We start from the raw sequence: 26382 nt of genomic DNA, 5'->3' as shown, positions 1-26382 counted from the left end.
AGACAGTGACAAGAACACTTGTCTGCAAGCTGAAACAAGAAGAGTACTGCTGTGGTCCACCTCAGCTGCTCTCAACACAAGCATGGCTATGCACATTTTTTGCTACTCTGGGTGTCTGTAAATGTCCACAAAGATAAACTAATTTTATTTGAAAAGCAATATTATGGAAGCTCCTATAACAAAAAGCAAGAGCTACATCCTACTGCTAGAAATTAAGGGCAAACAGTCTGAAAAATCTTGTTGTAGTGTGCAGTGATAAAGAGGACGAGCCACTTACCAGACTCCCTGAGAATGTTATGGGCCTCAAAGTCAGCTTGGCGTAAAGTACTGAGCACCCCCGTTGTCAAGAAAGTGGGAGTGACATCTGTAGGAGGTTCTTTAACTGGTGGGCCAAAAATATAGACAACTCTAGATGGAAACACATCAGAGAAAACATAGGTGAGAAATTGTCTTGGAACTCTGGTTCACCTCAGTACAGTTCAGGGTGGCATGTTCCTGTAGATTTGGAAGTCTGGCTTTCCCAACTCTCTCCTGGGCTTGAACACACCAACCATTCTGGATTAACACTAACAGGTACATTTCAAGTTTCTATAGTAAACTAAAGACAAAAGAAGTCTCAAGCAACTCTTGTTGGTTAAGCAAATAATATTCATGAAAAAAAAACTGGAAAGAGACAACTCTGCAATAAGATTTAATCAGCACTTCTGACACTAAATGAATTTTTTAGTAAAAAATGTTAAATATTCTTTATTTGATATTATTGACAAACCACATTAAACTGCCTTTCTGTAAGAGGAAGCACTTTGAATTCAGGGGATTCTAATTAATTGGCATAGCTAAGAATAATACAGATGGATACTATTTCACCTTAAACCACTGCCTGTGAGAGGCTAATGCTCAAACAGACAGACACACAGGGGACTCCTGCTTGGTTCTGAAACACTGAGACTTCCCCGGGGATTAGTAAGCATACAGACATAACCCATGACATAAAACTAAGTATTACCCAATCTCTGAGGGAGCACCCTCCACCACTGTGAGGAGGTGAGCATCAGGAGTTAAGTCCAGCCCTATCTTACAAATAGAAGCAATGACTAGAGTGATGGAAGTAGGATTGCTACTTTGAGAGACCACATTCACTTTATTACAAGTCAATTTCACTGACCTCTAGACTGTCAAATAAAAACTTTCTGTAAGCTTTTCACGCTCTGAATTCTGGTGTACAAACAACATTATGGTAAACATTAAAAGACACACAATATTTGTTTTGTAATAAACAGGCAGTAGTTATTAATCATTAGTAGCCTTTTTAAAGAAAAGCTGTTAAATCTGCATTTTCTCCATCTCCTATGCCAAGGATACACTGCTGGAATTTAAGATCCTTCATCTGTGTAAGAGAATCCCATGGCCTGACGTGTCTCCTAACCACAGACTATGGAGATTCCATCTAGTCTTATGCTTCCCTCCCTTTCCCACAGTGCAGCACTGGGCACAATTCTAAACAAAAACTGTATTGCCTTTCTCAACATTATTCAATTTTAATTACCTTTTCCAAAAGCCAACACCACCACAACCATACTGGTCCAAAGCCGTTCTCTAGCCCACAGATGCACCAATCTGCTGCTGTTCTTGCTAGTGTTTCTAATACTATGATAAAACACCTTAACTAATGACAACTTAGGGAGGAAAGGGTTTATTTCTTATACTACCAGGCAACAGTCCATCATCAAAAGAAGGCAGGGCAAGAACTCAAGCAGAGATGAAACCTGGAATCCAGTAAGTGATGCAGAGGCCATGGAAGAACATTACTTCCTGGCTTGCTCAGTCCCCTGTTTTACAGCACCCAGGATCACCAGCCCAGAGGCAGTCCCTCAATGGGCTGGGCCCTCCCACATCAATCACTAATTAAGAAAAATCAATATAGGCTTGCCAATTGAAAGTCCCTCTTCCCAAATGACTAACTTGGATCAAATTGATATAATAAACTAGCCAGCATAGCTATCTTTAAAAAGAATTATTTTTTCAGATACATACGTCATATCATATATGGAAGTTAGAGGATAACCTGTGAAAGTTTCTTCTCTCCTTTTACCAAGAGAGTTCCAGGGATCAAACTCAGGTCATCAAGGCTTAGTGGCAAGTACCTTTCCCCACTGAGCCATCTAGCTAGCCCCCAAAATTGTTTATTCTTTAAATATTTTTCTTAAATAAGCAAAATAATTGTACTGTGATGAAGGACCAAAATATGGAATATTAAGTATTCCCCTAACCAAGAAAATTAACCAAGGTACATAATTACAAACAGCTGCTCACTACAGAATCATTCATCTATTATCTCTTATATACATGTACAGTTAAGCCCTTTAGCCTTTCATTAACCAAAGACCTTAAAATACCTGCAGAATGTACCTGTTAATGTTATGACACATTCGGGGTATAAGCTTGGCAAGGAACATAAGAGATTCCCAGTCAGGTTCATCTTTACTGGAAATTCCACACACATAACTGTAGGAACGACAGTCACCCTGAAAAAAAGAAATGTAATCAATTTTAACAGTTAAGTGAAAAGGTGGGTCAGAAAATTTTCTGCAGTTACACTATTAGTAGTAATTTGTCTTCTTCTTTTTAAAATATATCTGAAAAGTATATCCTAGGTATTCATCTAGTGATACAAGTTAAGTCACAAATTAAAACACCCTTTATTAAAACCCATATGGATCAATTCAGTAATAAAGGAACTCTCATGGACATTTCAAGAATTTATATGAAACACACCAGAGGTCCACTTGGATGTCATTCCAAATCGCTGCCCAACTAAGGCAAACAAGTACATTCAGTTTGGTAGATAGATCTACCATCTACATTTATATTTATCAATTGGCTAAATAAGTCTTTTTCTAAAAAATAAACTTAAAGTATTAACTTATAAATAAACGTAATGGAAACAACTTAAGTATTCAATCAAACTGATTAAGAAGATAACATATGTACAATGAAATGCTATTCAGCCATTCAAAAGATGAAATCCTTTCCCTTGTAACAATAAGGGTAGAACTAGAGATCTTCACTTACATGAAGATGGGCACAAAAAGATAATAAGTAGCACAGGATGACACTTGATGAATCTTAAAACGTTTATCTTATGGAATTGGGAGTAGTTATCAAAAACTGAATAAGGGATTCAGGAGGTGCAAGAAGAATGAGGATGGGTTGATCAAGGATATAAAGTTACAAAGTTAATGCTGAATAATTTGAATACATAGCAGTAGTAAATTTAAATGTTTCAAGAGCAGACTTAAATGTGGTAATACAATGTGTACACGCATCAAAACTTGGCAGTAGCTGGGTTTGGTGGCAGGAAGGCAGTACTCCTCCACAGCACAGATCTGTACTTGAGAAATAACCCCAAAGAGAGCAAAGGACACCCTAGAACGTACAATGAAGAATCTAAGGAGGGGCGGGGGGAGCCTACACCAATTGCAAGGTTTAGTTGGTACTACAAAAGGAAGCCCCTGAAGGGGGGCAGCTCTGGCTGACATTGCATATTTGCCTACCACACCTGCTTGACAACAGGAGACACAGAACACATGCTTCGATGCTCCACCTCCTATGTGCAACTGCCCTTCTCCAAGCTGAAAATAAGACGGATCCAATACTTTATCTTTCTAAAATGATTTGCTTTGGGGTGGGGGGGTTGTCCAGAGGCCACAGATACCCTGAAGCTAGAGTTAGAGGGCGTTTTGAATAGCCTGACATAGGATCTGCTGAGCTCCCCTGCAAGAGCAGCAAGTGTTCTTGGTCACTGAGTCATCTTCCCAACTTCTTTTTTTTTTTTTTTTTCCCTTTTTAAAGTTTGCCCACCATGGTGCTTCCCTTTTCTTTTTACTACATTTCAGTAGGGTTTTTTTTTTAGTACTATTTTTTTTTTTCAAGGAGTGATTATTTATTTGTTCCTTTTAAAGGCTTGTTTTTAACTGGACTCAGTCTTACAAGTAGAAGCTCTTCAGTGAAGGACAGGCTACATCTCTTATTATAATCTGTTCCTGGCCTTTTTCTTTGGCTTCCTTCACTCTTAGTCAAAAGTTTAGCATATTCTGCAGCCTCCTCATTTTTCTTAGTACACTGTTTCTTCAGAGCAGTACATCAACACTCTTGTTGTAGGACACACGCAGTAATAAGAGGATACATTTCAGGCGCTTTGGTCCTGGGCTTCTTACCTTCTTTGTTTAAGGGTCTTCTGACAAAATATTGGCAGACATCATCTTTAGAGAGATTGAAGAACTTTTGGATCCTGCTAGCTCTTTTGGGCCCTAACCACCAAGGCACAATAGTATCTGTCAGTCCAGGAATATCCTTCTCTCTCTCTCTCTCTCTCTCTCTCTCCAATAAACAAGTCTGCCGGTGGGTCAAGACAACCTGCTTCATCAAAGTCCCTTGTCATTCCCACCACTGATTCAGTTCACGGAACCCTTCTGCTCTTCACCCAGAGCATCAGCAGCTGCTCTGTGGCCATGTGCTTCTCACAGAATGCATGAAGTTTGCATTCATCTCCACCTGAATGAGTTTCTGACAGCCAGTGGCAGGGAAGGATATTCAGCTTCATTCATCTTGATACAGCCAACTGCCTAGGAGGCACCACAAAAAGAGAGATGTTTCTTCTATTTTTGCTGCCTGTTTTATAGTAGTTATTCTGACCTTGTTTCACTGTGGTTCGGGGTTTGTTTTTCCTTTGCTTTTATGCTTTTTCTTCCTCTATGTAGATTTGGCTATCCTGGGACTCTCTGTGTGAGGACCAGGCTGGCCTCAAACTTAAGAGATCTGGATTAAAGGAGGGGACAATCCCAGCCCAGCTGTCTTTTGTTTTTGTTTGCTTGTTTTTTTTTTGTTTTTTAATTCCCCTCCTAGTTATATAAAATTGGTCACGCATCTTTTCCCTATTAGGAAATCTATTCTTGGTTTTTCTCTGCTAGTTTTTTGAAATAATCTCTTGTGCTTTTCCCCTTCACAACATTCTTCTCCATTTCTTATTCCTTTTATTTAACCATACTTCTTCTGTTTTCCTCCTCTTTCTATCTCATTCACTACTTTTCCTTTACCATAAATGATTTTTAATTCCATTGCATACTATACAGTAGTTTTGCCATTTTTTCCTTTTTATCATCGTTGGTGAAATATTAATGGGCTTTATTCAATTTTAAATATACTTTTATGTACTGTGTCATTTGATGTTAAAACTCATAAAGCAGTTTGTTTTCTTCTCTAAGTGGTACTAAGCCCTCAAGAGTAGGTTGCTCAACCAAGTGTGCTGGCACTTGCTTGTAATCCCAGCATTTGCAAGTAGAGGTAGGAGATGGCAAGTTCAAGTACAGCCTCCATTGCATATAGAGTCTAAGGCCAGCCTGGATTTTACAAATCCCTTCACCCCCCCACCTCCCAAAAAAAAAGACAAAATGAAACAAAAACAAATGAGGCTGTTCAGTAAGAAATGCCAAACCAACACACACATATATAAATACAACATAGAGAGGCAAGAAATATGAGAAAGGCATAGGAGTCTTCCAAAAAGATCCAGACTCCTCACCTGCTGAACACAAAGGTACTGAAAGAGGTGAAATGCCAGATGAAGATCTCAAAAATCAACTAATAAATGATCAATGACCTCAAGACATGCTGATAGAATTCCATCTTGAGGGGGGAAAAGTGCTCAACATAGAGGAAGAAGCCAGGAAAATGGACGAAGAAGTCAGCAGTAAGGAAGAAATATTCAATAAGGAAACGATCTGAAAACAAACTAGAAATGATGGTAATGACAAACTCAATCAAATAAAAGACACAACACAAAGTATCCCAAACAGACTCAGCCAAGCAGAATAAGAGAGAAGGTGGACAAGCCTGAGAAGTATTATATTCAAACACCAAAAAAGAAATAAAAAAGAGCATGACAATGTTAAGTAACTCTTAGACATAAGATCAAGAGACAAACCTAAGAACAGAAATCACATAATTATCTTAAACTTATATAGAAAATCTTAATTTTTAACAAAGAATCCCTTCATGATCTCTGAAAAGAGACTAGGAATAGAAGGAATAAACCTCATTGAAATAAAATTTATATATGATACGGTGGCTTGAATGAGAACAGCCCCCATACCCCTAGACTCATGTATTTGAATGCTTGGTTCCTAATTGAAGGAACTGTTTTGGAAAAGACTAGGAGGTGTGTCACCACAGAGATGTGCTTATAGATTTCAAAAGCCCATGACAGGCCCAGTTTCTCTCTACCTCCTGGATGTGAAGGAAATGTGAGCTTTTAGCTAGTTACTGCTCCAGGGCCATGCCTGCTACCATGCTCTCCACCGTGATGGTCACGGACTCACTCCCTCAAACTGTAAGCAAGTCCATTTTTTTTTAACATAAGTTGCCTTGGTCTTGGTGTCTCTTCACAGCAATAGAAAAGTAACTAAGACATATTGCAAAACTCTAGCAAAGACACTAGAAAGAAATAAAAGGAACACAAACATGAAAGGAAGAACTCAAATTATCCTTACCTGCAGATGACATGACCCAATACTGAAAAGACCATAAGATTACTGGAATACTATCAGATCTGATAACTTTCAGCAGAGTAATAGGATATAAAACCAACACATTAAATCAGTAGCTTTTTTATATATAATAAACTTCTTGACTAAGAAATCAGGGATAGGGAGTTGGGCCATGGAGATGGCAATACTGACCCATTCACAGTAACTCCAAAAGAGCATAAATACCTAGGAACACAACAAAGCAGGAATATAAAGGACATCCACAATGAGAATGAAGAGAACAAAAAAACAGATGACACTAACAGGTGGAAAGATCATCCATGTGCACAGGCTTGCAAATTAATCCTGTCCAAGTGGCTACATGGACAGGAAAGAACTTTCTGAATAGGACTCCAACACATGAGCAATAATGCACACGAAATGACAAATAGGATTGCATTACATTTAAAAGCTTTTATACAGTATAGGAAACAATTAAGTAGTGTGAATAACATGGAATGGGATAGAAAATCTTAAGTACAACACACACCCCCCCACACACACACACACAAATCAGCCATTAAGTAAATGAGTTACTGAATTCAATTTTCAGAAAATTACAATTACTAGTAAATATTCAAAAAGGTGCTCAATATCCTCTGCTATCAGGTAAACCCAACTTTTGAAACTATATTAAGATCCTGGAGTGGGTGGTGCACACCTTTAGTCCCAGCACTCAGGAGGCAGAGGAAGGGAGATCTACATGAGTTCAAGGCCAGCCTGATCTATAAGTAAATTCCAGGACTACACAGAGAAACCGTGTCTCAGCAATACCACAGAGATATTCACACAACATTTACTGCTCTATAATGCACAATAGCCAAGTACAGAAGTAACCCATATGATGAAAGGATAAATAATTGATACTTACACAATATGGAATTTTATTCCACTATAACAAAGAATGAAACAATGACATTTTGCGGAATGTATGAAACTGAGGCACATACACAATATCTCAGTAGCCAAAATACACAAGTTTTTTTACAATGTATTTACATTTTTACAAGGACAGTTTACTTTGGCATTTAGAAAAAAATTAGACCTATGCCAGAAAAATCATAACATGTGATTTATCTGGGCCTGTAAGGTTACTTGAACAATAACACGGAGTAGCTAACAACTAAGGCAACTTAACTTCTTCAAGAATATTAGAGGCCAGGCATTGGCGCACACCTTTAATCCCAGCACTCGGGAGGCAGAGCCAAGCAGATCTCTGCGAGTTTGAGGCCAGCCTGGTCTACAGAGCGAGATTCAAGGCAGGCACCAAAACTACACAGAGAAACCCTGTCTCGGAAAAAAAAAAAAAAAAAAAAAAAAAAAATTAGAAGAACCTGAGTAAATTTTCTTTTTTCTGGGGATGGGGGGGGGGATTGTTATTGAAACAATTTACTTTGTAGCCCAGATGAGCTTCAAATTCATGGCAATCCTCCTGCCTCAGCTTTTCAAGTGCTGGGATCTCAGGCATGAACCATCATACCCAGTTAAGTTTCATTTCAAAACAAAAATAAGGACTGGAGAGACGGTTCAGTGGTTAAAGAGCACTGGCTGCTGTTGCAAAGGACCCAGGTTCAGTTTCCACACCCACATGTAGCTAACAACCATCTGTACCTCCAGTTCCAGGGGAATCCAACTCCCTCTACCGGCCTTCGAGGATATTGATTTCAAGCAGTATAGACATATATGCATGCAAAACACCCACACATATTAAATAATTTTTTTTAAAGAAATCAGTCATCAAGCAAATGCCTCAAATGAGTATTAAAATTAAAAACTTCTTTGAAAAAATCATAATGGATAACTATTATAACTCAATACCCTTCCTAGCAGGAGTTGCAAATCCTTAAGGTTCTTGAGTAGACTCTCTTAGAAATGTAAATTTTTACTACTATTGTTAACTGTGTTGAGAAAAAACACCATGTGTCACAGAAGAACTGAGAAAAATTTAAAGAAAAACCTGTCTACACTTTTACTTGTATATTTCAGGCATTTGCCTGTAAATATCAGAGAAAACCTCAAAAATAAACCTATGTATGATAAATTTATCCATAAGCCACTAGGGGGAAATCAGTCACAATTTCCAAGAATACTTCATAGACATTTAAAAACATTAAGGTACAGGTGCAGCCTTTTAAAAGAAAGGAAAACAGACAAGTGTTCTGCAACCCAAACTGGCTCATCAGCTCTAACAAGTTAGCTCTGTCCGTGTTTATCTGCATGTGAACACAGCTCTCAGGAGTGGGTTGGTTCTTCTCTTTGACCATTTGGATTGCAGGGTTTGAATTCATCATTAGACTTGGCAGCATACGCTTTTCTACCTGAGCCACCATGCTCAATATGAAAACAACTATACACAGATTTCAATAAAGGAAGAAGGATTTAAAATGCAGACCAATGCATTTAAGACAGCGTGTGTTTTAGCATTAGACAAAACAGTAAAATAATAATATGTTCCTATAAATAATTCTACTATAAAAAGACACTATTAAGTGCTTGGTCAGCACAATGGCAACCATCTTTAATGAAACCATACCCTCTGCTGTGATTCCTGCTGATGAGGATGGCCCTCTGCACACAATGGAAAACTAGAAGGAGGAAAGCACTATTTTGAGCTACTGCTATTTTTCTAGTTTTCACTGAACAAATTACAGCACAGAAGGCTTCTTTAGCTTCTTATGACCAGAAACTTCCTGAAGGGTCATGTCAGACTTAATGTGGTCATTTCGTGAACAGCATTCTAAAACCTAACTACAATTATCCTCACATGCTTTTACAACTAGAAAGGCAGAAAAGTAACTTAAAAAGCTATGGATCACTGCTAACGAGATGCCACATCAAAGATGAGATGATACTGGGCCTATATAATCTTCAATCACCTTAGAACATTCAGGCATATGCAGCCTCTGACACTGCAGCACAAGAGCAGTCATCGACAAAGTTAAGATTCAAACTACAGACAATTAAATTACAACAAAAGCACAGGCAGCTGAGATGGGTCAGCAGGTAATGTGGCTCACCACACAAGCCTAACCACCTCAGCTCAAGCCCTGGAATCCATGTCACATGAAGAAATATGGCAGGATGCATGTGCAATCTAAGTACTCCTATGGGGGATGGGAAGCAGAGAAATGAGAATCATTCGGTTCACAGTCCACGGTCCTGTATGAAATGTGGCAGAAACAACAGACACTGCTCCACAACACGGAAAGAGAGAACTGACAGCCAAAAGTTCATCTACACACACACACACACACACACACACACACACACACACACTGTGGCATATGAGTGTACACACACTGCAATAAATCAGTGTGTACACATACACAAAAATTAAAAATAACTTTTAAAAAAAACATAGTAAAATCTCAGTGCTTTAAGTAAGATTATGTTTTTGTGTTGTTTTAGTGAGTCTTTAATCACATAGGCTTGTAGACCACAAGCTAAACATGTACATATTCATCTGATGCCTTCTTGAAGCTAAATAAAGGCTTCTCAAGCCACAGCAGATCTCCTAAGTGTACAGATAATAAATAAGCACCTGACCTTTTGGTCCTGCTTCTCAAAGAGAAATAAACCAGCCAACCATGAAGTAAATGGTTCTCTGAAAGTTTTACTTTTGGCTAGAGGTGGGAAGGGAAAAAAAAAGTTCTAAAACTACAAAATCTTGACCTAAGCATTCAGTTCTTAAAAGCTCATTCACTCCATAAGCACCTATAAAACTTTTTTATCTTTCTAAACCTGGAATATAATTTCACAATTAATTTTCCAAAGTAACTCCAAATTCAAACTTTGGGAAGACAAGCAGCAGGAAGTTCCATCCTAGTGAGGGAACTCACTTAACTCACCTGCACACCCACAGTTTTAATTGGCAGCAAAAAAGCATTCAACGAATGCAAACTGGTAATTTGCATTAGCTTCTCCTGGTCCTCTTCTGTCGTGCAGGCTTTGACTCTTTGTAATAGTGTATGAGGCTGAGAAAACCAAATAGACATTTTTCATGTTGTAAGAAATAAGTCCTTCATAGTCTTATGTACTTATACCAATTAGATTTTAACAGCATACCATGTAGTATGTGCTGTGTACTACATACTACACCAGAAATTTCTGGGATAAGAAATATAAATTAAATTTATATACGCTGAGATTTTTATTTTTCTATCACCCATTTTTTCCCATTTTGTGTTATTTTCCCCCTTTGTTCTCTTTTGAACTGGTGATTCTCCCAACTCATTTATTTCTCCTAGCTCATTTATTTCTCCTTTATTGGTTTGAAGTTAAATACTTGATTTCTATTCATACAGTTCCCTTTAAGTATGAACATGGACTCTGAAAAAGAATTGACCTTCCTGTCCTTTTGGCAATACAATCGTTTTTAATGCTTTATATTTTGTTAGGTTCTAAACAGTAATAAATATATTACTATAGTTAACTGTTTTATGAAGTCCATGTATGTGTACACTTTCCTCATTTATAACTTTGCTCACCAGTCCCTCTCGTACATTGAAGATCTTCTATCTCACTTCCTAGTAGTCATGTCATGCTTTCTACACAGTCACTACAAGTATTGTTTTGAATTTTCAAAAACAAATTCATTTTAAAGCAAGAATATTAACAGCCATCTACTTTGTTCCATGTATTGATTAGATATGTCAAGTCAGTTATTACCTTCTTAACACTTGCAGAAAAATCAGCTACTATTTTCAAAATATTGTTGGTTTCAGGAAAATCTTTACAAATATAAGGTTCTTCAGCACATATTACTCTGATTGCCAGGCCAGGACCTACAGAACAACAATTTTGAGCATAAACTTTATAATTAGAATTTTAATAGAAAATGGACACCAACTCTAAAACATAAAACCCTTTAAATAAACACAAGGTATTTAATTTTAATTGACTCCTAGCACTAAATTTCAAGGCTGAGAATGTAGTTCTTTAATCGAGCCAATGTTTAGGATGTACAAGGACCTGGGGTTCAGTCTTAGACTAAACCAAACAAATACACACAAAGCATTTAATTTTAAGTGTTGGTATTAATTTCCTCATTCCAATTTCCTAACCTATATATTCTCACAAAAATTTTCACCAGGAAATATTTTCATTAACACTAATATGGCAATTTGCTGAAAATCTCCTTATTAAGGAAATATTCCATCATATACAAATGTAAACAAAAATAATGAAGCACCTTAACTCATATGCTATTTAAATTTTGTTTTAAAAAGTGAAAATATTGCTTAATGCCAAGATATGAGCTACCACTTCTAGTTATCAATTATGCAAGCCATTAAATGGATGGATGGATGGATGGATGGATGGATGGATGGATGGATGGATGGATGGCAGGGTGCAGAGACAGCTCAGCAGTTAAAGTACTATTGCTCTTTAGAGGACTGGATTTCAATTCCTAGCATCCAGGGGCTCTGATGCCTCTTCTGACTTCTTTAGGCACCTGGCATGCCCATGGTGCACACACACATACACGCAGGCAGAACACATGAAAAGAATGAATCTTACAAAAAAAAACTAAAAAAAGAATAAACAAAAGGCATGCACAAATTCTGTTGCTTTGCTACACAACATGGGAAAAGTCACTTGAGATGTCTATAAGCAAAATGTAAGCCATATTCCATTAGCTGCCCTCAGTCTCATTCCTAGTTTTAGAATAAACAACAAGATTAGTTTTTAAAGCAGCTAAAATGTGTTTGCCAGTGAAATTTCACCTGATTTAAAAAAAAAAAAAAAAAATATTGTGGCGCACACCTTTAATGCCAGCGCTCGGGAGGCAGAGGAAGGCCGATCTCTGTGAGTTCGAGGCCAGCCTGGTCTCCAAAGCGAGTTCCAGGAAAAGTGCAAAGCTACACAGAGAAACCCTGTCTCAAAAAACAAAACAAAACAAAACAAAAAATAATAATAAAATAAAAAAAACATCACATAAGCCTACCTAAAATGATGACCAAAGGCACAGGGCCAACTTGCACCCACCATCTTCTGCCACCATACACTTAGGGACTGAAGATCTTAAATTACTAGATTTTTCTATCAAGTGCTAATTATTTCTAACACTGTTTTATGAAGGCAATGTGGCAGTTAAGAGTAAAAACTCTAAAATGGTGTTTTCTGCCTAACTTTTGGAACCAACCTCATACATAAGTTTTCTTATCCATAAAACAAGATTACTATTTTCATGTGTGTGAGAGAATCAAATAAGACAGTATTTTAAGAACATTTTGCAGTGTGTGTCACATCACACAGTACTTCCAAAATGCTAGCCCTTATTTTTTGACCAGATCTTACTGCATGGACCTAACTAGCCTACAACTTGGTATGTAAACCAGGTTATCCTTCAATTCATAGAGATCTGCCTGTCTCTGCCTCCCAAGTCCTGGGATTGAAGGAATGTGCCTCCGTGCTGGGGTATTATTACTATGTTTTTAATTAGACCATTCTTCTATCACCTATTACAGAGAGCTAAAACAGGTTTGCATCTTAAACCATCTCAAAATAAAACAGATCAAGAGTCATAATGCTACCTTTAAATATCACTATTTTTTTCTAGTATAGCAAATAACTAACTTTCTTGATGTTCATGAATTAGTTACATAGAACAAACAGTGCAACGAGTGCTTTACATATGAATGAAATAGCTCTTCCATTCAACAAGATGTGCTTAAGAAAACTTAAGAGAAAGGAATTGGCAGTGTCTACATGAGGCTGAGGTAGGGAAACGCCTGAGTCCAGGCCATCCAAGAACCTGGGGGTAAGGGGGAGGGGAATACAACGTTTTTTTAATAGAACATATTCTTTTTTTAAGAGACTCTATCTTTAAAAGGGAGGTGAGTAGGGACATAAGTTTTAATTCTCTCTTCTTTCCATGGAACATATACACACAGTACTTCCGGTATAAGAACACTAATCTACAACTGAGAATTATATAGAAATGTTATTAAAATCTCTATGCTCCACCACCTCATCTGACAACAACGTTACATGCCTGACTCCCAGGAATTGTACAGTATCTAAACACAAACACAAAAGAGAATGAGTCATGTACTGGCATAAATATAGTAGGCACTTCAAAGAATTTGTTCCCTTCTGTCAGGTCACGTAGTCCCTAAAAAGACAAACAATTCAGTGGCCTGAATTAAATCCACAAGGTCTACAAACAAACAAAACCTAAGTGTGTTTTTACCTGGAAAAGGATGCCTGGAAACCAATTCTTCGGGCAGGTCAAGCTCTCTGCCTAAAATCCTCACTTCATCTTTATGAAAATCTTTCAGAGGTTCTATTACTTTTCCCTACAAGGAGAAAAGGGGACCAATTAAAAGAGTTGACTTTATCATTTAAAGTATTTTTTCCTATGAGGCTTAGAAGGAATGAGCATTTTAGTGGCATTCATATTCTTTGTTAAAACATTTTCAAGTATAAGCCTTGGAAGTCATATAAAGAAAAACAGATTTGAGGGCTGAAGAAATGGCTCACTGATGCAGACATACATGAAGACAAAATAACCAAACAGGAAATAAAGAAAATCTTTAAAAAAATATCAAAAATCTGGGAAAACCCACCAGCTCTCATCTATTTCTCACAGGACACAGAAGACAACTGGGAAAAATAATGTTAGTGTTTAATTTTTCAAATGAGCTGGGTATGGTGGTGCACATCTTTAATCCTAACATTTGGAAAGCAGAGACAAGAAAATCTCTATGAGTTCTAGGCCAGCCTGATCTACACAGAGAAACCCTGCCTAAAAAACAAGAAGAAAAAAGAAAAAAAAAAAAAAAAACTTTTCTAAATGGTATCAAAAAAAAATGATAGGAAGAAATATGTATTATTTCATGTATATAGGTATGCTGTGGAATAATCCTTCTGTACACTCTGAATATATGTCACCATGACTGGTTTAATAAACAAGCTGAGGGGTTGGGGATATAGCTCAGTAGAGCGCTTGCCTAGCAAGCGCAAGGCCCTGGGTTCACTCATCAGCCCTGAAAAAAAATAAAAAGTAAAAAATAAACAAGCTGACTGGCCAATAGGTGAACAGGATAAAGTTAGGTGGTAAAGCCAAACTGAGAAGGCTGGGATGAGGAAGGGCAGAGTCAGAGGAGTCAGAGGAGTGGCCAAAGGGAGAACGAGTTACATAAATGAAGCAGAAAAGTCATGAGTCTTGGGGCAGCACGTAGATGAATAAAAATGGGTTAAATTTTAAGAGTTAGTAACAAGCCTGAGCTATTTTTGGCCAAGCATTTATAATTTATATTAAGTCTCCAAGTCAGTTATTTGGGAACAGTGGCTGCTGGTTATTTGGGAGCAAGCGGTCAGGACAGGAAAAGTCCACCTACGTAGTAGGTATTTTGTCTGCATGTATGTACATGCATTGCTTGTATGTCCATCAGATCCCCTGGAAGTAGAGTTACAGAGGATTGTGAACTGCCATGTGGGTGCTAGGAACTGAACTCCAGTCCTCTGGAAGCAGTCAAATGTTCTTAACTGATGACCCATTTCTCCAGCCCCAGGAAAAAATAATTCTCATATTAAATTAAAACTCAGTATATGTGCAAAGGATATAAACAGACATTTCTCCGAGACATACAAATGACCAATAGCACTTGAAAAGATTTTGCACATTACTATAGGGAAATGAAGAGCCAAACCACAATGAGCTTAAGTGTGGCAGCGCACATCCTCAAACCGTACTGGGAAGCCAAGGTAAGGGGAGAGAGCACATTCAAAACCATGGAGATCCTGTCTCAAAGAACAACAACAACAACAAAAAAAAAAAAAAAAAAAAAAAAAAAAAAAAACAGAGATCTCACTTCTCAAGGATAACCAAAATCAGCAGCAACACAACTATTAGGATGGCTATCAAAGAGAAATACAAGATAGCACGTGGTGGTCAGAATGTACAAAAACTGCAACTCCTGTGGTACTTTTGGTTAAAAAAGTGGTGCAACTACTATGGAGAGCATGGAGGGTCCACAAAAGAAAATTAAAAACAGAACCGCAGTGCTAAGTATGTATATTGAAGAACTAAAAGTCGGCTCTTGAAGCATTAAATGTATACCTGTGTTCATAGCAAAACTCACAATATCAAATGATGGATGTACCACAAATGCTCACTGATGAGTAATTAAATAAACAAAATATGGTATACACATGCAATGTTGTATTACTTAGCCTTTGAACAGAAGGCAATCCCGTCATACAGTACACAACATTAAACCTAAAGGACATTAGGCTAAGTATGAAATAAGCTAGTAACGACAAGACAACCCTGAAGGGGAAGAAAGGGAAGACACTTTTGTATGATCCCACCGCATCAAGTATACAAGGTAGTCAAATAGAAACTTAAGTGAAAGGGTGGTTATCAGGCAGTAGGGCAGGAAAGGGGAAGGCATTGGATGGGTAAGTTTCAGTTCTGCAAACACAGCAAGTTACAGAGCTTTTACTATTCTATTCTAGATGATGGGATTTATTTTATGTTTTATACAACAATTTTTAAAAAGACAGATAAGTCTTGATAAGACATGGAAAATGAGAACTTTTAACTCTGTGCCGTGGAATGTATAAATTCAGCATTTTGGACAACAGTCTGGCAGGAAACCAAAATGTCATTGTATGATTTAGGAATTATTTGTTTTTCAAACATGGTCATCTATAATCCTGGATTTTAACTTGGTATGTAGCTGAAGATGACCATGCAACTCTGGATCCTCCTACCTAGACTTCCTGAGTGATGGGTTTACAGGGTTGCACCGTTACATTGTGCTACTCTAGCAATTCTATACCCAGGTATCCACTGGAAGAAAATGCATGTTTACAAGCACTTGTAACCAATATTCATAACGTCATTTCTAAACAGCCCCAAATGGGCAACGTCCACCAACTAAAAATGTGAACGCATATACACAATGAAATATTATTTGGCTATAAAAAGGAATAAATTAAATTACACCATAGATGAACCTTGAAAATATATACTAAATCATGGCACTCAGGAGGTAGAGGCTAGAGAGTCATCAGTCAGCCTCAGCTATATAACAAGTTAGAGGCAGGAGATACATGAGACCATCTTTTTAAAAACAAAGCAAAAAGCCAATCATAAAAGGCCACAAAACAAGATGTCTAAAACGAGGGAAACTACAGAAGCAGAAATTAGTGGTTTGCAAGGCAGAGTAGTCTTTAATCCCAGCATGTGAGAGGCAGGTAGATAGCTGAGGCTGAGGCCCGCATGATCTACATAGCAAGTTCCAGGCCAGCCAGAGCTACATACAGACCATGTCTCAAAAAATAAAAACATACAAATAAAACAAAAGAAAAACCCCTAGTGGACAGTGGTTGTCTAGAGTTGACAGGGGAGACAGGGTGGGGTACAGTCAGAATGAAGAATGACTGCTGCTAATGAGCACAAGATACATTGGGTTCCTTCTGGGGGTAACAGAATTAGTTTGTAGAAATGGTTAGTCAACTGTGCAGTACTGGGAAGAAGAAAGAAAGGATGGGGAAAGGAAAATGCCCTGTGTCTGTGTATACACACACACACACACACACACACACACACACACACACACACACACACACACACACATCATGGAAAAGTTCTCACAGCCTTTACCTCTTCCCTCAACTTTCTGATAAGTTCTGTGTCATTGTGGTGGGTTTTGATGAGTTCAGCTTTGCCACTAGCAACAAGGGATGCACTTTCGATTAGATCAGGCCGTAAAGTGCCTTGGGCAAGGAAAACCTCCTCTGGCTTCAAACTCATTTCTCCAATTACTTCATTGGCAATCTGTTACCAACAAAAACAGAACAGTCTTCTAAGAAATCAATCTTTTTAACAAAATTAATGAAATTTGCGTCTTTGCAGTATCAACCAGGAAATTAAAATATCAAACCATAAAAAACAAATTTCTGAAAACATGTACATTGTATGATTCAAAAATATGTGTGAACATTCTCTTCAGTACTCCCTGTAATAATACTTCATATTATTACAAATATGGTCACTGGTAAACCCAATAGAAGTGCAGTGCCAGCAGAAAGGTCCATTCCTAAATATCAAAACACCAGCTTAGCAACACGCACGCTTTTTACATCAAAAGATGTAAATAGGACATAGACCTCACCCTGCCCCCACCCACTTTACGTTTATCTTAAAAAATAAAATTAGCCAACTTTGTTGACATTATGATAAAAAAAACACACTAAAATTCACACAAAACAGTAAACACTGCACACATTAAAAGAACGGAACCTTAGCCAGGTGTGGCAGCACGCCTTTAATCCCAGCAGAGGCAGGTGGATCTCTGTGAGTTTGAGGACAGTCTGGTATACAAAGCTAGTTCCAGGACAGACAAGGATACAGAGAAACTCCGTCTCAAAAAAAAAAAAAAAAAAAAAAAAAAAGAAAAAGAAAAAGAAATACCTTAACAAAAGTATCACCAATGATTTTTCTTTTCTCCTCAGGACTTGTAGTCATATTTAATGTTTTGCTAATTCTTTTTCGTGGGGTCCTGTCTTCATCTGAGATTGGTAGAGTAGTTGTTCCATTGTAGAAAGAATGCGCAGCGTTTATCACTGGGAGAGATGTAAGAAGTATTTTAAACTATTATATTTCTTTACATCATAAATATGTCAAGGCATAGAAAGAAAACCAAGATGGACCCTTTGATACCCCTTACATTGCCCATATGTTCAAAAACCAGCAATAAACCAGCCCAGAGTTCAGATTTGGGAATTCATTAAGAGAACTCTGTAGCATTAAATATGAGACCACACCACTGCCAATGGTGCTGGTTGCTTTCCCTCCGTTCAGTGTTCCATAGAACAAGTCAGCACTTGTTATATGTAGATAAGTCCTAACACCGTCAAATGCAGTGGCTCCTCCACAGAAAACCAAAGTCCTCACAGAACAGCACACTAACCAGCTTCTTTAAAAACTGCTACCTATACATTTATAATTACCTGGATATCCCTGAATTTATTATTACAAAAGACCAAAAAATCATGCTAGTTCAATGGCAAAGTGTTTGCCTAGTGTGTACAAGGCCCTGGGTTTAATTCCCAGTACTGGCAAATGGGAAGCAGGTAAGGAATTCTGGAAGAAACTACGACCACTATCTGGTAGCAGAGCAACTGCTGATGTGCTTCAGCACGAGATGATGAAGTAGCCTGCTGTTTTAATCAGGGTCTATGCAAGACCTGTAGGTCCTTCTCTCTTAACTCTCAAGCTCCTGCCTACCAACAACATTCATACAGGTGAACAGAGCACAGGAAGGAAGGAGGGAATCACCTTTAATGTAGCTGAGTTCTGTTTCAATTCTAGAGTAGTACTCTAACTTCAACTACTGGTGCCAGTGTTGCAAGTCCAAGGCCTCTTAGGAAGCCCTCAGCTTTCTTCAGGTCAGGACAGTAGGAGCATGCTCTGCATTAAGGAAAACCATCTGCTTCCCATGTTTTCAAATACTTCCTGCCCGTGGCACACCCAGAGACTCATTCCTCCCATAATCCAATGTTCCTACTTCCTAAACCTCCCTAGAACTCTGCAGCCTACATCAGCTTGTTTCTTACTGGTTCCCTTCCCACTTTAGTCCAGACTTTAAATTCTACTGATCCAAGTTTTTGTCATTAAAATTTCTCTAACAGGAAGGTTCCCTTAAAAAACAGAATAATAAGATACCTTTAAAGCACGTGGGGCAGTAACAAGAATTTGACTATATACAAAAATGGTTACTACAAACAATACTAAACTAAAACTAAAGGCATCTCCAGGCCAACTCTTCCTCAGCCTGACCTCAAAATGTTTACAGTAAACCCCACACAACAGAGACAACTAGACTGCAAAGAGGAAATTAAAGCTATCAACCTCTAGTTGCAGAGAGAGAGAGAGAGAAGTTCTTAGTTGTAAACTCCCAAACTATACAGTCCTGTGAAGACCCTGCTAGGTCCCAGCTGGGACTCTGGAAGAAGACTTGACTAGTGAGGGCCCTTCAAAGTTAAACTTCATTAGCTTATCCGAGAGAAACCCCCTCAGACACCTGCATGTGACCACCTAGTGTTCTTCTACTATTTGCTTATTCCCTCTCCTTGTGTCACTGGGCCTGTTTATGCCTTTGCAGTTGGTCACGCTTTAAAAAGGAAAGACACTATCTAGGAGTCATCACCTTAACCTCAGCCTTGTAGCATCAATTCCAATTAAGTTAATATATAACTATGTACATTGCATTTTTAGTCTACTATACCAGAACTCTAGCTACTTATACCTTTTTTAGAGAATAAGAAATATCCATAAATATAATAAAGTTTATTAATGTAAAAAACAAGTTTGTTAGTCATCATTGCCCTTTAAAGTAACAGTAAATTGCTGGGTGGTGATGGTACACACCTTTAATCCCATCACTCAGGAGGCGGAGGCAAGCCCGTCTCTGTGAGTTCGAGGCTAGCCTGGTCTACAGATCGAGTTCTAAGGTAGCCAAGACTGTTACACAGAGAAACCCTGTCTCGAAAAACCAAACAAATAAACAAAGAGTAAATAAATAAACAAATAAGTAAGAGTAACAGTAACTGAGGATCTCTGTCTTTTTTTAAATTGTGTGTGTGTGTGTGTGTGTGTGTGTGTGTGTGTGTGTGTGTGTGTGTGCAAGCATGCAGTTATACATGCAGACATTATGTGTCTTCCTCTATCATGCTCCACCAATTTTTTAATACAGGGTCTCTCACTAAATGTGGAGCTCACTAGTTCAGCCAGACCAGTTAGCCAGCAAGCACAGGGATTACCCTGTCTCTACCTTCCCAGTTTGAGGATTATAAGCAAACAGACACATCTGGCTTTTGAATATGGGTCCTAAAAATAAATTCAGGTGCTCATGCTCGTGTGGGAAGCACTTTACCAACTAAGGTACCTACAGTCTAGCTATGTTGCCTAAGATAATTCCAAGCTCCTGGTTCAAATGATTGCCCTGCCTCAAGTCTCCTAAGTAGCTAGGATGACAGGTGCACACAACACACATATCTGGCTAATTACAGACTTTTAATCTCCATTCTCTGTATGAGCTTGGGTGCAAAACAACCTGTATTTGTAGAAGAGCTTAGATACTCACTTGCATAGGTAATGTTATGAAATCAGAGAAGGATGGAAGATTTTGAAAGAATGAGGAAGACAAACAGAAGAGAATAGAATGGTATATGCTAAATGGTAACTTACCAATTTCAGTAACCTAGTATAACAGTAAATATTATCTAAGTTTTATATTGGACATTTCTTGACACTACACTTGATCTTAGTCAAAAGGCCAAGAAGCTATTGGACCCTTCTTGAAACAGAAAATTATGTATGTGAACTAGGGAAAACTAGGCTTGAAGAAATAACGCCTGGTATAATCTCATGGTTAACTAATACCTTTGACCTGAATTCCAAGCTTTTTGAGGGCCTCTTCAACAGACTGGCTTTCTCGTTTTCTCATAAAGCCATTATCAATGTGCACAGCAATAACTTGATCTTGGTTCAAAGCACGATTCAGTAAAGCTGTACAAACAGTTGAATCTACACCACCACTAAGTAAAACCTGTAAATGAGGGGGGAAAAAAATCAAACAGGAAAAACAAACAAAAAATAAACACTATCACCTTGTATAATTATTTAAAAATGCTGTATATATTAAAGATATGTACAGAAACTGAAAAAAGACTGTTAGGTGATGTAACACACACATTATATATATATATATATATATTCTGTCAGTTGTCAAGGCTAAGCAATCCAGCTCTGGTTTCTAATATTTGTAACATAAGTTTGTAGACTCCCAGGTGATCAACTGCTTACCAATACTTTCGATGTGCCTACTCTCTCTTTGATCTCTCGAATGCATTCAATTTCTCGGTTCTGCACAGTAAAGGTCCCACTGCATCCAGCTACATCATACAGGAAATTCTTCAGTATTACTTTCCCATTTTCTGTAAGGCCAACTTCAGGGTGAAACTGTACACCATATAGCTTTTTAGATTCATTGGCTATACCTTCATGGAGAAAACAGTCACGAAACAATTTTTGTTCAATATATAACTAATAGTCATGATCCATTCTCAAAATCTCTCTTATGTTAAATGTAATATGCCTTATTCAACTTTTAATTACAGAGAAACAAAATATATATATGTAAACCTACATTGCTATAATCTTTATAAAGTATACAGCAAAAAATGAGATGTAGTACAGGGCAGAGATTATTTCACTAGCTTCTCACTTCTCTATCATTACTTTGGTTTTCTTATCTATTTAATATAGAGAACAACTGAGTTTTGGTTCTCAGTCCTCGTGGCTTCCACATATATTTGGCAACCCTCAATTCCCAACATTTAAAAAAAAAAATCTTCATACATTGAACTTTTCAACTTTCTATTATTTCTTTTTTGAGTTCCATTAACTACAAATGCAGGTTGAATAACCCTACTCAGAAATGTTTGGGTTCAGAAGTGTTTAAGGTGTCGTGGTGGAACAGTTTCCAAGATTAAAACATTCTACTCTTCAGGGAAGCCCTGTAGGCAGTAAGGTGAACAACTCAAAACAGCTTTGGGACGTCCCTGAAATTGACCGGAGTCACTAGATCTGCCAGGGCAAGCAATGAAAGCACTCCCTCCAAGATGGGAGAGCTGAGCTGCAAATGGACTGAGAAGACCAGCTGCCTGGAAGAAGCAGAAACCAGCCCAGCTGTGGCCAGCCGTTTAGAACAATGTAGGAACCTACAAAAGGCACTCCAACCTACTGAGATGCCAGCAATCTGTGTGTGCAATGTGCTCTAGGTTCCCAGCTTTATGACGCTTTGGTGATGCAGCTGTCTAAGTCATTTCTATTCTTATAAGTAACCTCTCACTCATATTACTGTAACTTCAGTGAAACTCAATGGTTCACTAAACTGGACTTTGATGGTGTCCATACTTCGGTCCATCATGAATTCCCTATCTGGGGCGAGTAAAAGTGTATGCTGTGTCTCCTCAGACAAAGTTTGGTCACACATAAATATTTTGGTATTAACTTTTTGTATGAGACCCAAGTACAAACATAAAATTCACTAATATATATCACAGACAAGTAGTCTAAAATTACACAGTATCTTAAGTGTACTTGCATTCTGCCTGCAACTTGCCATTTGGGAGCACTCAAAAAACTTGCAACTTGTGATTACAAGTTAGTAATCAAATAGTTTTGGATCGTGGGCAATTTCAGTTATTCAGATTAGGGATATTTACTATATCATTTCACCTACTTCACTACAGGGTTTAACGAATCATCTGCCAAGCAACAGGGGCTGGGCTAGGGGCTTTACATGAGCATCACTATCCTTATTTTATGGTTCATGCAGCAAGAATTTGCCTCAACTCGGGGCTGGAGTGAAGGCTCAGTGGTTAAGAGCACCAACTGCTCTACCAGAGGACCCAGGTTCAATTCCCAGCACCCACATGCAGCTAACAACTGTCTGTAACTCTAAGATCTGACACCCTCACACAGACATACATGCATACACCAATGCACATAAAATAAAGAAAAATAAGTTGTTTTTTAAAAAAAAAAAAAAAAAAAAGAATTTGCCTCAACTCTTAAGTAACCAACTTGTGCCTGGAAGTCAAGATCCAAAGCCTTTATTTGGCTTTCAGGGTAGCACTCTTGGTATACTTCTATCTCACTGTTTCCTTCTTACTCTTTACCACTGGTCCCTCTCCTCCAGGCCTATCTCTACATATGGAAACTGCCAGTAATCGGCCCTTAAATGTCTTCTCCATAAACTCTTAAGTGATCTCACATTCTAATAATCCTAATATTCTATTCTTAGGCTCATCTGTATAACTGCAGGCTAGATTTCTCCTCTGAAGTCAAGATGTATTAACTGCCTACTAGACACCTTTGGTTTTTTTTGTTTTTGTTTTTGTTTTGTTTTTTAGATTAATATTGATTCTTTAATAATACAGACTGAGATGAATTTGGGAATTCAAATGACAGAACCAGAAAAGTTACTAGATGTTCCTTTGTGTCTTCTAACCAATGATCCAGAACGTACGTTGTTACTGTACAACTTTGTGCATTTTGTTGAAAAAATCAATTTTTCATTGCAAACATTTGAACAGTTATGAATTTTTCCTTTTTGGGAAGTTGAATAGGCAAATAGTTACTCATCATCCAGAGCTAAACCACTATCAATGATTCGTGACACCTTTGTTTTGATGTTTAATAAATCATCTTGAGTTTCATGTGCAAACCTAAAGCCCTGAGTTCTTTCCCATTAGGCAAATAGAAATTCTAACCATCTGTTACTAAAGCAAAAAAAAAAGAAAAAAAAAATCCAGCATTTAAAACTTGACTCTTACTACTTGCTACACCATACTCAATCCTGTAGCAAGAAATCTAATTGGTCTTAATAATAAAAACCCAGAATCAGATATCAGGGCAAATGCTAAAAGGTCAGAGAAGTAAAGAAGCAGTCAAAGTAACCTCTTACCTCTCTGAATCCTCCTACCGAAAAGGGCAGAGCTCCTGTCTCTGCCCACCTTATACTCCTCTCTCCACCCAGCCATAACACTTCCAGTCTCCTGTCTATACAGACCTCCAGACCTCTATGGTTAACTAATGCCTAGCTCCACCCTCTAATCTTCAGATATGCTTTATTTGTTAGAGCACAAACAAAATATCACTATACAATCCAGTAACAAACCTTTGGTCTGTCCATTCAGAGCATTACCACAATCCAAAGATGTGACTAGTCACTTCTACCAGCCTGCTCTAAACTTCACTTTTTCTCCTCTCATCCCAGAATACACAGCCTTCCTGCTTGTACTTGACCTAGTTTATTTTCTTCCTATGATAACATAATCCTGAAATTAGATCGTGCCTATCCTTTATTCAGAATACCACCTACCTAGGAATAAAGCCAAAGCCTTACAGTCACTCAAAGACCCCACTACCTCAATCTCACGTCAGACTTACTCTTGCTCAGATCGTGTGTATTCTACTTGATTTCTCACTACAGCCCCAGCTCAGGACCTCTGTCTGCCCTCACCTCTTCCCTCAATATCTAGGTAAAACAGTAGCATCACTAATCACACTAAGGCTCACTACTGCTTGCTTTTTCAATGTAAATAACCTCTGACATATAATATATTCTTTGAAGGACAGACACACACACACACACACACACACACACAGTGACAGCTTCCTCCTAAACCACACACACACACACACCTGCACAGTCCTTTGCTGCTGTCCTGCCTGAGTCAGAAAGCAGCCACTTGAATCTTTCTCACCTTCTTGGGCTCACATACAGACACCTACATTCATATGAATCAACTGTTTTTAATTTAAGTATTTTAAAGCATTATGTGACTTAGGAATAATTCCCTTGGTTAATGATGGATCCACATTGACAATAGCTATGAAAAAATAAGAATCCACAAGCTGGCTCATGTGGATAAAGGCACTTGATGCCAAACCCGGCAAACTAAGTTCAATCAGTGGGATCCAAACAGAGGGAGGAAAAACCCTTAAGTGGTCCTTGGATCCTTAGACACAATAAATGTAAAAAATAAATAAACATTTTAAATGAAGACTTATTTAAAAGTATCTCTTACAGAATCATGACTACTCTAAAAATTTAGTGAAATCTGCGTAATTTATAACTTTTACCTGCCACGATGTTCCCAGAACGTGCTACAACCTTGAATCCATCAGCTACTTTGTCTACACTGTCTCCATGTGTAAGTAAAACAATTTCTTCCTTCTGAAGGCCCCTAAACATAAAAAAAAGAAAGATTTTTAAATTTACACACAAATATCTCAATGAGAACCATGATGAATATGTCATTGTCCTGGCGAGTTTTATGTCAACGTGACAGAGAAACAGGGTAGAGTCATCAGAGTGAGGGACCTCCATTGAGAAAAACGCCTCCAGAAGGCTAGAAGCAAGCCTGTAGGGCATTTTCTTAATTAGTGACTAATGGGGAGGTTAATCCATAATAATGCAGCCCGTTATGATGGTGCCACCCCTGGGCTGGCTGTCCTGGGTTCTGTAAGAGAGCAGGTTGCACAACACGGAGGGAGCAAGCCAGTAAGCAGCATTCCTTCGTGGCTTCTACATCAACTCCTGCCTCTAAGTCCCTGATCTGCTTGAGTTCCTGTCCTGACTTCCTTTACTCACAAACAGTGATGTGGGAGCCTAAATTGAATAAACTCTTCCCTCCAAGTTTCTTTGCTCACTGTGTTTCATCACAGCAATAGTAACCCCTAAGACAGCCATTTTGTTTAGAAATATGTTTGCTATATGGTAGATTAAGAAAATTTAGGGGGTAAAAGTTATGTAGCAATGTTGTATGATATTTTGTTTGTGTTCTGACAAATAAAGCTTGCCTGGAGATCAGGGGGTAGAGTTAGCCACTAGTTAACCACAGAGGTCAGGCAGTGGTGACACACACCTTTAATCCCAGCACTTGGGCGGAAGCAGGAAGGTCAGGAATTCAAGGCCACACTGGGTTACATGAGATCGAACAAGAGAAACAGAGCTGGGCAGTGGTGGCACACGCCTTTAATCCCAGGGAGGTGGAGACAGGATCTTGGCCCTCCATTCAGTCTGAGGATTCATAGAGGTGAGAAGTTTCTAGTGGTTGCTGCTCTGTTTCTCTAATCTTTCAGCTTTCACCCTCAATATCTGACTCCAGGTTTTTCATGCCTCATAGCAATGCAACACTGTTAGAATTTATATATATTCTATTATAAATAAAGCCAATAAAGGATATTAAATAACAAAAAGGGACA

The 26382-nt window shown here is 38.2% G+C and overlaps 1 protein-coding gene across 2 annotated transcripts in view; it reads right to left on the bottom strand.

The window, feature by feature from the left end:
- Gmps (guanine monophosphate synthase) overlaps positions 1-26382 on the bottom strand; it is a 69079-nt gene that overhangs the window by 7560 nt on the left and 35137 nt on the right. For both annotated transcript variants that reach the window (XM_037206636.1, XM_028894528.2), the window contains exons 5-14: positions 25258-25361; positions 21409-21602; positions 20986-21151; positions 18013-18164; positions 17203-17376; positions 13780-13885; positions 11253-11368; positions 10433-10558; positions 2410-2525; positions 278-408 (exon numbers count right to left, since the gene is read on the bottom strand). In XM_037206636.1, coding sequence (XP_037062531.1) covers positions 278-408; positions 2410-2525; positions 10433-10558; positions 11253-11368; positions 13780-13885; positions 17203-17376; positions 18013-18164; positions 20986-21151; positions 21409-21602; positions 25258-25361 — 1385 coding nt within the window. The remainder of the gene's footprint in view (positions 1-277; positions 409-2409; positions 2526-10432; positions 10559-11252; positions 11369-13779; positions 13886-17202; positions 17377-18012; positions 18165-20985; positions 21152-21408; positions 21603-25257; positions 25362-26382) is intronic.

This window comes from Peromyscus leucopus, chromosome 6 (genome assembly GCF_004664715.2).
Source record: "Peromyscus leucopus breed LL Stock chromosome 6, UCI_PerLeu_2.1, whole genome shotgun sequence".
Classification (NCBI taxonomy): Eukaryota; Metazoa; Chordata; class Mammalia; order Rodentia; family Cricetidae; genus Peromyscus; species Peromyscus leucopus.
The sequence above is the reverse complement of the archived record's forward strand: the minus strand, read 5'-3'. Positions and strand labels throughout refer to the sequence as shown.